General features: G+C 42.0%; 1 protein-coding gene and 1 pseudogene across 2 annotated transcripts in view; both read right to left on the bottom strand.

Moving 5' to 3' along the window:
• Positions 1–327: 327 nt before the first annotated feature.
• On the bottom strand, positions 328–1,410 carry LOC149816197 (putative ribose-5-phosphate isomerase 2 pseudogene; annotated as a pseudogene). The gene has a single exon (XR_016427656.1). The product of XR_016427656.1 is annotated as a putative ribose-5-phosphate isomerase 2 pseudogene (transcript).
• A 6,440-nt stretch (positions 1,411–7,850) lies between these two features.
• The window catches only part of LOC149816196 (uncharacterized), a 29,925-nt gene continuing 24,350 nt past the window's right edge, over positions 7,851–13,425 (bottom strand). The window contains exons 5-6 of the mRNA XM_089987909.1: positions 9,451–9,684; positions 7,851–8,280 (exon numbers count right to left, since the gene is read on the bottom strand). Of these exons, the coding sequence (XP_089844035.1) occupies positions 8,068–8,280; positions 9,451–9,684 (447 nt within the window). The 3' untranslated portion in view covers positions 7,851–8,067. The remainder of the gene's footprint in view (positions 8,281–9,450; positions 9,685–13,425) is intronic.

Raw genomic sequence — 13,425 nt, 5'->3', positions numbered from 1 at the left:
GCTACTGTAAACTATAAGAGGATGGGAAGCACATTTTCTGGGAAACAGTTTTCAAAACGGGAAGTACTTAAAAAGATAAGGGACACGTGTTTCCCACCCTAGGGGAATCATGTTTCTCCTGTGTTTCCCAAGCATTTTCCTTTCGTGGGTACATGTTTCTCATGTTTGGATCCACTAGTTTATTACGTTATTAAGGTTTTTCTTCAACATTTCAACTATTAAGTGTGACATACCGATCTAAAACTTCTATAACCCCACGCCAAAAGTAATACAATTAAACCTAGAAATCACCGTGACATGGTTGAGTCCTCAACAGAAATACAATGAAAATGAAAACAAGTTAATGTAAATAATTCCAGAACTACCAAATGTTTGTGCAATTAAGATAGTGCACTGAAACCAAACTACAAAATTGAGGGCTCACTCATTACAGCCAAAACAATCAAAACATATCAAGCAACCAGCAACATCAAAGCTGCTTGTTTTTTACAGTAACTCCGAGCTTGCCTGCAACAATAACGGTGGTAGCCATGCCCAAGAACATCCCATGTTCGATAACACCAGTGAGGCCCAAGATAGCCTCGCTCGCTGATTGTAGATCCCCAATAGGCCCGTCAAAGAACAAGTCCACTATGTAGTTGTTGTTGTCCGTGAGGAACGGCTCGCCCCCATCCGCGAATGTCCTGAGCTTCGCCCGGCAACCCACCTCTGCAAAGAGGCTCTGGAGCCTCCCTGCCGTGTATTCCCAGCAGAAGGGGACGATCTCGACGGGCAGAGCCATGCCGCTCTCGCCCAGATTCTGCACCAACTTCGATTCGTCGACGATGACGACGAATTTTCGGCAGGCGCCCTCGACCATCTTCTCCCGGAGGAGCGACCCACCTCGGCCTTTGATGAGATTGAGGTCGGGGTCGATCTCGTCTGCGCCGTCGATGGAGAGGTCGAGGACGGGGTGGAGGGAGAGGTCAGCGAGGGGGATGCCAGCCTCGGCGGCCTGCCTCTCCGTCTTCTTGGAGGTGGGAACCCCGACTATGTCACGGAGTTTGCCGGTCCGGAGGAGCTCGCCGATCCGGTCGATGGCGTGGGCGGCGGTGGAGCCAGTGCCGAGGCCGAGGACCATGCCGCTCTCGACGTGGTCGACCGCTCGGTAGGCAGCAATCCGCTTGAGGTTGTCCTGGGTGAGGGAGGGGCCGACGGGGGAGGGTGGTGCTGGTGGGGAGGCGATCTGCATTGTGGTGGGGGTCTCGAGAGAGAGCAGGGGACGGCAGGGCACGGCCATCTGTGTGCCGAGAAAGAAGCAGAAAGGTTGAGAGAGAGAGAGAGAAAGGCTATTGATTTTTGAGAAAGAAAATGCTCCAATGAAACGAAAAATGCCTGTTTGTAACGTCTCGCCTCTTTTTGCACTCAAGAGAGAGAGAGAGAGAGAGAGACTACGTGCCCCAATCAAACGAAAGAAACCTGTTTCTTTCTGCACTCTGTAAGAGAGAGAGACGGTTTCATATGGCAGGTGGTGGCAGGGTACTGCTTTACAGATGGGTGGCAGCAGGCCAGAGAAAGGAAGATTACAAACGAGGCAGCTGGGATTTCTCGAGTTCCAGGAGCAGCTTTGGCCAATGATGAAAATGATGCACCAAATATATATATATATATATATATATATATATATATATATATATATATATATATATATATATATATATATATATATATATATATATATATATAGAGAGAGAGAGAGAGAGAGAGAGAGAGAGAATTGGGCTTCTCTTCTTTACGTATTTCCTTGAAGTTAGTTAATTGTAGGCTCACCATTTTGTTTGGTTTAAAATTAAGCAAATAGACCCCACAGCCACAGTCGCAAAATATGGCTTTTAGCTTCGACCTTTTCCAAGAGGGGGGGGGGGGGGGGGTCACAAGCTACCTGCAATGAGCAGTAGTGGCCAGATAGGTCAAAAATGGTCTACATGGCCAACAGGAAATCTTCTTATTCTTTTGCGGTGGGGAGGTGATAGAGCTAAATGGTGGGCTTGTGTTGGGTGCAGGAACATTGGTACTTGGGCCTTAGTAGCCATCATCATTGGTTGACCATGAATAAAACATCCTGTGAAAATCTTTGCCAGGGTTGGTTGTTCTTTAGATTTTTTTCCTTTTAATAGTTGAGTGCAGAGAAAAGTAGCCTTTCTCCTGTATACCACATTGGCCTCTTGCCCATCTTTTCCATCAAGCCCCAATCAATAAAAAGGGCCACACGCGAGCCTTTTTCTTTCATATTGGCCTGTTGCCCATCTTTCCCATTAAGCCCCAATCAATAAAAAGGGTCTCTCTCTCTCTATCAAGAAATGTAATCCTATTGACTAGGAAGCATCATGGTATAGCCCTTTGCCATGGCAATCTCATTTTTATGATGCCAATAGACATCAATCAACAAATTGTCTAAACGGTCTTGCACTATAAGAAAAACTTTAATTAGCGACGTACGTTTGCGACAAATTAGCTAGAGAAAATTATTCGTCGTTAACATTTGCATAATTAGTGACAGAAAACTTTCGTCGCTACTCCATCGCTACTTGACGATGAAAAAATTTTGTCTCAGGTTCCGTCATACTTTAGCGATGGATCATCGGCAGAATTTTTTCGTCGGCAAGTAGCGACGAAATTGTTTTGTCGCTAATTTCTCCCGTAAATCCCTAATGTGAGCCGCTTTTCTCTTTCTGTTTCATCTGTTGCCCGCCGGCCGCTCGTCGACCGCCCATCGACCGGCGACCTCCCGTCGCCCGACCGACGACCTCCCGTCGCCCGACCGACGACCTCTTCTTTTGTTCCTCTCTCGTTCTCTCTCTCATTGCTCCCCCTCTGGTTGCCGGAGGGCCGACGACCCCAGCCCGCCCTCAGGTAACCCTCACCCTTTCCCCTATGTTGGAGCCTCCCCCTTCTCTCTATGGTTGTCAGAGGGCCAGCAGAGGCCCAACAACCTCTGTTGGGCCCTCCCCACCCCTCTGTAGTTGGCGGGGGCTGGCAGAGGCCTCGATCGCCTCTCCCAGGCCCTCCACTTGCCTCGATCTTCGGCAGGACAGGGGGCTTCGCCCCTGTCCTTTCGAATGCCGATAGGGCCCCCCTATCCTCTTGACTTCTTCTGCAGTGGGGCTCTACCTTGCTGCCAGAGAATGATCGACAAGGGGAGAAGCCCTCTGTCCTTTTGTTTTTCCTGGCAGGGGGTGGCTTCTCCCCCTGTCCTCGATAATTTCGATAGGGGGCAAAGCCCCCATGCCCCTTGTATGTTTTATCGACAGGGGGCGGATCCCCTTGCCGAGAAATTTTGCCTCGACAGAGGGCGAGACCCCCTTGCCTTATTTTTGATTCCTGACAGGGGGCTCAGCCCCTGCCTCCCGATGCTTTCCTTCAGGGGGGTCCCACCCCTGCCTCCTGTGAATGTTCCGGCAGGGGGTTTCGCTCCCTGCCTTGACCTTATTGCCGGCAGGGGTAGTACCCCTGCCTGTCTCGCTTTCAGCAGAGGGCTACGTCTCCCTGTCCGGGCTCGTTTCCGACAGGGGGCGTCACCATCCTTGTCATCGGGTAATAAACTTTATTTTAACGCAGTGTCTTCTACAGATTCCGCAATGGATCCCGCTTGTGCCCCGCGACCTGTGGTAAGTGACAAAAATAATGCAAATCGGGTAAATACCCGTGGTGAGTAAGTGATGCATGTGCATCACAGGTTATTTAATTTCTTAGATGCAAAACTTTTTTGTTCACACTCTCACTTAGTTATGGATATATACTTATCTTATAAATATTGTATATTGATAGTTAATTTGTATTAATTTATGTGCAGCGCAAGGTTCAAGCCACAAGAAGTAATATGAGAGATTAGGCATTCACTAGTTCAATCTCTATCAGGATCGGTCGCTCAATGGAAAGAGTACCCGAAGAAGGTGTTGGATAGATTGTGGTCTTCATTCATGGTATACAATCGTTTCTCATAGTTAATGTGTTTCATATTTTTTTTTTATAGTCATGTCTACTAACTTTATGAAATTATTTGTAGGTTTCGAATCGCTTCGCAACTACAATGGAGGAGCAGGACGTGAGGAAGGTGTGACAGAAGGTGGCTGCTAGTTGATTTGCAAACATGCTGCACAATATAAAGATTGTAGCAAGAAAAGCATCTGGGGAGATAGATGATCCACTGCAGTGGAAGGGCCATGACCCTCCTACTATCAGGACAGATGTTTGGGATGCAATGTGTAACAAATGGGCAGGGCATGAATTTCGAAACCGCTCAACGAAGGCTACACAAAACTGAGCAAAGATGCCTGATGCTCATCTACACACAGGTGGATCTAGGACTTTTGGGAGCCACTTGAAGAAAATGGTAATTCATCAATATATATTGTCAATTTTATAAGTATTATTGCATACCTGTTAAATAAATTTTTTATTATTTAACTTCGCAGGAAGCAGAAAAAGTAGGCATTGTGTCATACAAGGATGTGTTTGTTGAAACACATAAACGTAAGACCATAGAAGAGTTCGCATCAGAAAAGGCGAGAACGACAACGGTATGTATTTATTGTAGTAATAAACATTGTAATATATAAGTTATCATAAATATTGTAATTCTCAATTATTAATCCACACTGTAATCATTACTTTGTAGGAGTCATACGAGCAACAGATGGTAGAACGATATGGCGATGACTCTACTCAATATCCAACTTTTGATCCTGCAGCATGGGTGACTGCAACAGGTGAACTCAAAAAGGGTCATGTGTTTAGGTTTGGGAGTAATATGAACACCTCATCAGTCGTTGCCTCCTTCAATCACAACTCTCAGAGTTCTCTCGCCAACATTAGCTCCAAACATCCGACTAACAAACCTAATTCTTGAGATGGTGTCTGCCAACTTGTTAAGGACACAATTCGTGACTATTTACATGAAGCAATTTTCGACGTTATCCATAATAAGTTGTGCTGCTTCTTTTGTGACAGGGGAACTTCGTATGCAGGTGCCTGTCAGGTATGAAAGTTTCATGTCGTTTGATTTCAAGCTAGTATATGCATGATTTTATCACATATAAGCATGATTTCATCACTATGAAAGTTTTTGCCTGCCTTATAACACATATATGCATGATTTTATCACTATTAAAGTTTTTTTACTACATTAGAATACATATAAGCATGATTCCATCACTATGAAAGTTTTTTCACTACCTTAAAACACATATATGCATGATTTAATCACTATGAAAGTTTTTTGACAACCTTAGAACACATATTTGCATGATTGAATCATTATAAATTTTTTTCTGTCAGCCTTAGAACACATCTGAATTCTGTTAATATCCTTCACTTTATTGCTAGCTAGACTATGTGTAATTCACTCATGTTACTTTGATTGCTTTAGCTTAGGTGCATTGCATATAATTTATTTCATTATATTTTGTTTATCAATACTAACCTTTCTTTTCTCTTGTAGGATGCTAGAGATAATTAGCGTAGAGGAGCTGAAAGGGCAGATCGAGACAATAAAGAAGATGACACACAGAATCTTGGCGATGATTAGATTCTTATGTTGAATTTGTTGTACCTTCTTGTTGTCTCAAAAGAAACTCTTTGTAAATGTTCACTTGTAAATAATTAGAACTTGGCGAGGATTATACTGGATCGATAAATTGTTTTTAGTTGCTTTGTATATGTATTTTTTATGTGTACTTTGTTTTTTATTCACAGGATATATAAATTGTATCACGAGAAATTTTTTCTCAATATTTATATTTTAAAAAAAAAATTAAATTTTTTTAATTTTTTTTTTATTTTTTGCGATGGATTTTATCTGTTGCTAATTGGTATCAGCCTATAATTTAGCGACGGATCAAGGATGAATATTTAACCATCGCAAAACTGACTCGGCTGATGTTGTGCGACGAATTTTAATCCGTCGCAAATCTGCCGCTACAATAGCGATAAAATTAACGACAGATTCATATTTGTCATAAATCCAAATCTCTGCAGATTAATGACGGCCTTGCAACGAATCATAGAATTCGCTACTTCATCGCAATTTAGCGATGGAAGTAGCGACAGATATGTTCTGTCGCTAATTAGCGACTAGAAATTTACGATAAAAGTTAGTCGTCGCTACTCCGTCGCTAAACTCTACAGTGAGGGATTGGCGACGGATTAGCGATGAATTGCGGCCATCGCTAATCCACAGATTTCTTGTACTGTTGGTTTAATTATGGCTGGTATGTGTAGGACTGACAAACAAGCCGAGCCGCAGTTCATGTTCGGCTTGGAAAGCACTCTTTCAAAGTCATAAAATAGGCTTGGCAAGCTGAATGTGAACAATAGGTACTTGGCTCGGCTGGACTCGTATAAGCTCGTTAGGTAATAAAAAAATATATTTTAGATATATTTTACAAGTTTTTTTTTTGTAATCTTATTTCTTTTAGATATAAAATAGTGTCTTTTTCTATAAAAAGGTTAGCTCATTTAACTCAGGCTGATTATGAGCTCGAACTCGGCTTGGGTTGATACAAGAATGAGCCAAGCTTGAATACTTCAAGCTCGTCGTCTTGTAAAGCTCGTTTACAAGCCCTCGGTAAGTCAGATAAACAGTTGCTTCCTAGAACATGATTCTAATAGGCGTATGAAATTCCAAAGCTGCCAAAACACATGGTTGATGCTTTTGTCGGCCATGTTTATAAGAATAGTTTAATTCTGACTATGCCAAAGGTTGGTAGGAACTCATTCTTCAAATGTTAAATTTTGAATAATTTCAAAATAACCGGCAATCCTAACACAGAAGGGACTCCTTTGTGGTGTTCTCTTCTAATTCCTTTGACCAATAGTTTGGCATTTATATACTCTAGTTACAAGACTGGAAATCCAAGAAGTTCATGGCTAGAAATTGTACGTTTGGAGGCTGACAAGAATCCATCAATTCTAGGATATTTTTGCTAGAATAGGGAATTTGAAAATCTTGACCATCTTGGATTTTCAGTGGCAAGTGTCGATATATTTTCCAAAGCTTTCGTAGCATAGCCATCGAAGAGAAATATAGGACACTGACTGATCGAGTAGCTAGGTTAGCATAAATCTCAGGGGGGGGGGCTCCCTTTATTTGTCAAAATATTCCAAATGCCTCACCATTATATTATTCCTGATAACATTTTAGCTTCTTCAATACGAAAGAGAGTAGCTCCCGTAAGATATTAAGATAAGATTCCTTTGGGAATTTTCTATTCAAAATGGAGAAACTCAGCAAGAGAGTGCACGTTAAGGAGTCAAAAGATAAGTACACGGTGGAAGCTAATGGACAAATGTTTGGATGGACTTTATATATATAAACTATTCAACAGGTCCATCCCACCACCATCGGTCCATCACCATAATATCATCATAATTCATAATAACGGTAATGAAAGATATATTCTCGTTTTCCATACAAGTACCATTATCATCATGCATACCATATTTTTACACCATTCTCTCTCTCTCTCTACCATATTTTTACACCATTCTCTCTCTCTCTCTCTCTCTCTCTCTCTCTCTCTCTCTCTCTCTCTCTCTATCTCGTGAAAAAACATGTGGCCAGTTACAAGGGGAAGAATATGAAAGAGCACATAATTCAATGGTAATTCAAGTGGCTGGGCCCTCCATAATGCTTTTTTATTTTAAAAATTATTGATGCTGGTTGAGGCTTTTGGATTTTCTACATTGACCAGACCCCTAAAATTGGAAAAAAGAGAAGCCCACTTTCAGCAGTGACCCACCAAGTTAAATAAACCTACAGTAGCCGCACCATACTGTATGGACTAATGCCAGAATTAATGGGCTACAAAGACAGCACAAAGGTGGCAGAACAATAGGTCCATTCATTGGCAACCCCAGGCAGTTGATGCTCGACATTCCAAACAACAGTTGAAAAGTTCCAAACGGTTGTTGTATGTAGGGAAAGTCAAAAGAATTTTTTGAGATAAGAAAGCAACGGCTCATTTTATAAGAAATATAATTCAATGGAACTGCAAAATAGAAGCGTCTTTTGTCTTTTTAAAGATAGCCTCAGTCTTGCACAATTTCTTCAATTTGGGATTCTATCCTTCGGTTCATTACTTCCCCAGCTCGTGCACTTCTGTACTGCAGCCGTTGGTGAAGGGCCTCGGCCATCTGGTTGAAAAATTCAGCATCCCATGCGTTGATTAGGGCAGGGTCTTCAGCATAGCAGATGTAAATGGACGTTACAGCACTTTCAACCACCACCATAGCCAGACCAACCTGAGACAAGCACATGCTTGATAAATCTCAGATTAAGAATGTTAAGCATTTGGAACTTCATCTTACACCACAACCAATTCAAATTCAAGTACTGCACAATCAACAATCACATAGTTCTGCCACAAAAAACAAAAAGGTCCAGTACATGAGGAGAAGTGATGGGGTGATCCAAATGCAACCACCATTTCATGCTGCCAATTTGTATAAGATTAAGTGCATCTTTTAAAACTAAACAGGTGAAGATGACTTGGGGGAAATTTTCCATTAGGCTACAGCTGGGTCAGAAAATCTCTCCTCGTATTAGAACTGACCAGGAAAACAAAATGGTGTGAGATTACATGTTGAATACACAATATCACAAGTCTCCAAAAAAGGAAGAGATGTAAGAGGTGACAGAAAGGAAAAACTTCGATGAAGGATGCAGATGGCTTCCCCTAATTTGGTAAAAGGATAGTGAGACCAACTTACTTTGTAACATCAATTATCAAAAAAATAGCTGTGTTATTGTGACATCTTAATGGCTTTTAAGCAGGAATATTGTGTAGACTGTAATGCAGGCTGCTCTAAAGAAAAGGAATAGTGGGACCAAGTAATTTGATAAAAGGAATAGTGAGACCAAAGTACTCAAAGAGAATGCAGGTGGCTTCCCTTAATTTGGTAGAAGGATAGTGAGACCAAGTACTTTGTAACATCAATTATCAAAAAATAGCTATGTTATTGTGACATCTTAATGGCTTTTAAGCAAGGAATATTGTGTAGAATGTAATGCAGGCTGATTTAAAGAAAAGGAAGAAAAAATTTACAAAAATGCCCCAAACTTATTAGCTATTTACATAAATACACCCATTTTTTCATTGTTACATTGAACTGCCTTCTTTTCCAACATACTCGCCAAAGGTATACAAGTCACCTTTTTGTCCTTTTGTTGACAAAATAATTCATCTTAGGTTCTTGTGTTAAAGAAACATATACTGAGGGCAGTATAGTTAATTTTGTTTCACTAAATGATCAACTGAGTGATTTCAGACCAAGCAATAGCATGCATTTAAAACAAAGATTAAAAGCATACAATTAAATGTAATAACCAAAAGGTTGGGCACATTTTTTTAAATATCTGATAAGCTGGGCACTTCCACAATTTAAAAGGGAAAGATAAAAGTTAAAACTCACCAAGGTCATCCCCATCAACATAGAGGTAAAACCAACCATAACTGCTCTGTCACTCCGCTTAAACCACGCCCAAATGCCAGTAGAGGTCCCAGCAATTAGCCCACCCAATATAGTACCCATTAGTAAAACCGCCCCAGAACAATCATAAGCTATAAGGGCTTCAATTCCAGTTGATTGAAAAAGCTCCCATGCATCCCTTGCTGAGTGGTTAAAGCTCTTACCACGAACTGCTATCTGGCATGAAACTAGCACATTCTCAGATTTTTCTCACAGAAATAGTCACAACAGTATCTTAGAAACAAGGGTCTCTTGTATAAATCATAAACATTTGAAGAAAAAATTAGATCAAAAGTTACAACTTGCAGAAAAACTTCATTTGGATACACATTTTCAATCAGTTCAAATGTGAGATCTGAGAATAACTTGTACAGTTACATCATTATAAAGAAATCATAAAAGCTACTCATATAAAAAATCCAACTATTAATTACATCTGATATCTCACAAGAGTAACAGTGCAACACTTAAATTCATGGCAAGTTCCTACTGCTAAGTTGTACATGTATATATATATATATATATAGAGAGAGAGAGAGAGGTATGTGCTTAATGCTTGTGTGCTGAATCGTACTTAAAAATCTTGGTTGTTGAATCTACACTAGATCCAATGGCTAGAATCTGTATTTACTTAATCCAAAGAATCGTGTTCCCTTTCCCAAAACCCTCTCCCACTTCCCTCTCCCTCTCCCTCTGCAAACTCCTCCATTATCACCCAAAACCATCATCACCCAAACCTCATCCCCATCCTCTCTCCTTCATATGCCTCACAGCAGAGGCTTGCCCCCAACAACTTGGAGACGACGACAGCCTCTCCCCGTAAGAGCACTGCCAATGGAAGGTGAGGAAGCTCTACACCCTCCTCGAACAAGGCTGGTCAGACTCTACACCGCGCCTCCTGAAAGCCCTAGTCACCTCCAACATGCATGAAGAGGCCCTAGAGTTCTTCTCCGATATCGTCGGGATGGGCGTTTGGCTGGAAGGGTTCACGTTCAAGAAGGTGATTCAAGCGTCGGTTAAGTTGAGGAAGGTGGACGACGCCATGGGTTGATGGAGGAGATGGAGAGGTGCCGGTGGAAGCCCAACCCCTTCACCTACAATGTGATCATCAGCGGGTTGTGCAAGAGCAGAAGGGTCGAAGAAGCTGGGAATCGATTCAACGAGATGCTCGCCAAGGGCGTCGCCCCCAACTGGGTGACCTTCAACACGCTGATCGACGGGCACTGCAAGAGCGGCGGTTTGGAGGAGGCGTTTAGGGTGCACGATCGGATGCTTTCCCACGGATTGGTGCCCAATTTGGTGACCTACAATTCATTGATGAGCAGGTTGTGCCGGAAGGGGATGATGGAGAAGATGAAGGAGCTTCTGCAGGAGATGGAGAGCCATGGCATACTTCCCTACGGGTTGTAACGTTTTTTAGCATGAAAGAGGAATATATGGCAGCACAACAATGTATTTGGTTGTGGTATGCAATTCATATTGCTTGTTGTAATAAAAGCACAAGTTAGCATGAAATCCAGTTCTTTATGATGTTACAAAATGTATTGAGGTTGAGCAAGCTAGAAAGGTTTGGGTCAATACCGATTGGGGGTGTTTACTTGTGCACTTAAACAAAGCAAAGTTTAGCGATTTTTTGGAACTGTTTATGTTTACCGATATTTGAAGGTTGATATGCTCAGCAATTCACACACAATGTTGTTAACGATGTCTATGGCGTGTGGGTGGGTAGGGGATGCATATCATGTTTTGGATGGTCGATACTCGTCCCGATCACTGAATCATGTCTCCTCTAGGAGCTTCACTCATTTCTCTGTTCTATATCTACTACCGACTAATTGACAACAAAGTTTGAAACCCAGCGCCTTATTGCCCACGCCATGCTCCTCCTTATCCTGAGAGTGTATCACTTGCAAGACATTGAGCATGCACTACATGTGGAAACACAACAGTTGAGAGTCTGAGTTCAAAAAATTGAAGGCCCATCTACAGATGTAGCCTTTTTTCCATAATAACCCAAAGAAACTACACTCAACACGAAAACTTGGTCGTGCAAGCTCAGCCTGCCAGTGATAGATGTAGCTTAGCTGGTCCATTTTAATGATAATTGTCGAAAGGGAATTGTGGCATGAGTTGCCTGTCAATCTGATAGTGGATCCATCTGGCCAGTTAATATGAGTAGCAGTTTAAATATATTTTAAAAGACATGTTTTCAATTCTAAGCTAATAAACCTAAGCATTTGTTGTGCCAGCATCCAGTGTCAATGATGAATGCAAGATGGAGAAAAGAATGAAATGCAGCTCAGCTGCAAGTCTACAACAAAAATTAAATTAAATCAAGGTCTGCCTAACGTTACAATACATTATTATGTAGATCATCTCTTAATTTACTAGCACTAAATAATCAATATTGCATGCTAATCATATGTTACACAAACACATTTGTTCACGAATACAATTAGAATTCATTCCTTAGGCAAAGTCATATCTGAACCCTCTTCAACTATCCATCAGACGACAAGCTTCAACCAGAGAGGCGTTTGATGAGTGCATTGTAGTCTTTGATACTTGGGGGATCCCCCCTGCTCACCATTTCTCTGAGGACGATCTCGGCTTCACAGAGCTTCCCGTGTTTACATAAACAGTTGATGAAAGAACCAAAAGTACAACATTGAGCTTGAGTCCCCTGGCCTTCATTTTTTTGAGAATCTTGAAATGCCTCTCAAGCTCACCGAGCTTTCTGTGGTCATCTAACAGGATGTTGTATGTCACAACGTCCGACGTCAAGCCTCTCTGAATCATTTCACCAAACACCTTGTCTGCCTCAGCCACCTTCTGCATTTTGCAGTACCCATTCATCAAAGAATTGTAGGTGATGCGGCAAGGTTTCGCGTTGTTCACTTCCATTTCTTCGACCACAGATAGAGCAACTTCCATGTCCTCCACCCTGCAATACCCGTCGACGATGGTGTTATAAGCAACGGTGCTCGGAACCACACCCTTCTGCATCATCCTCTCCAGGAGGTCATGCGCCATTGCCATCTTCCCTTCCTTGCAGAGCCGATTAATTAGAATGTTCCAGGTGAACGTGCTAATCTGAATCCCCTTCACCAACCCCTCGAAGAGCTCCAAGGACTCCTCCAAGTTCCCACACCTCGAGTGCCAATGAAACAGAATGTTGTAAGTGAACCCATCGGAAGGAGTGGATGGAGTTCGACCGGCCTTGCTCGAGGAGGCCGCACAGCTTCCTTTGTTGGCAGTGTTCTTCCATGGAGAGGCCGTCGAAAGACAGGGAGGGTGGCGTCGGCGTCTCCAAGTTGTTGGGGAAAGCCTCTGTTGTGAGGCATCTGAAGAAGAGGGGATGGGGATGAGGTTTACGCGATGGTTTCTGGTGAAAATGGAAGAGTTTGTAGAAGGAGAGGGAGAGGAAAAGGGGAATAAGAGGGAGAGGGTTTTGAGACACAATTCCTTTGAGTTAAGTAGTACAAATTCTGGCCATTCGATCTAGGTGTAGATCCAACGGCCAGGATTTTTAAGTACGATTCAGCATGCAAGCAATAAGCATGTACCTCTCTCTCTCTCTCTCTCTCTCTCTCTCTCTCTCTCTCTCTCTCTCTCTCTCTCTCTATATATATATATATATATATATATATATATATATATACATATATATATATATATAAAATAGGTAATAGCCTCTCGGATATTTTTTTCATTTCAGCGCATTGTAATAGGTTGTGTCCATTAAGAGTACTTTAGTTCTTTTACTTTATTTTGTTCTTTTTGTTCTTTTCTGCTTTTATAGGGACTATTTGGTATATGACCATATGACCAAATAGAGTTGTTGGAACAGGACTACCTCTTGTGCATAAATAGATTGTGCTAAGCCAACGGCCAGGATTTTTAAGTACGATTCAGCAT

The sequence above is a fragment of the Nuphar pumila genome, chromosome 14, assembly GCF_984573655.1.
Source record: "Nuphar pumila chromosome 14, dmNupPumi1.hap1.1, whole genome shotgun sequence".
In the NCBI taxonomy this organism is placed as follows: domain Eukaryota; kingdom Viridiplantae; phylum Streptophyta; class Magnoliopsida; order Nymphaeales; family Nymphaeaceae; genus Nuphar; species Nuphar pumila.
Note: the sequence above shows the minus strand (reverse complement) of the source record. Positions and strands in the feature narration are given on the sequence as shown.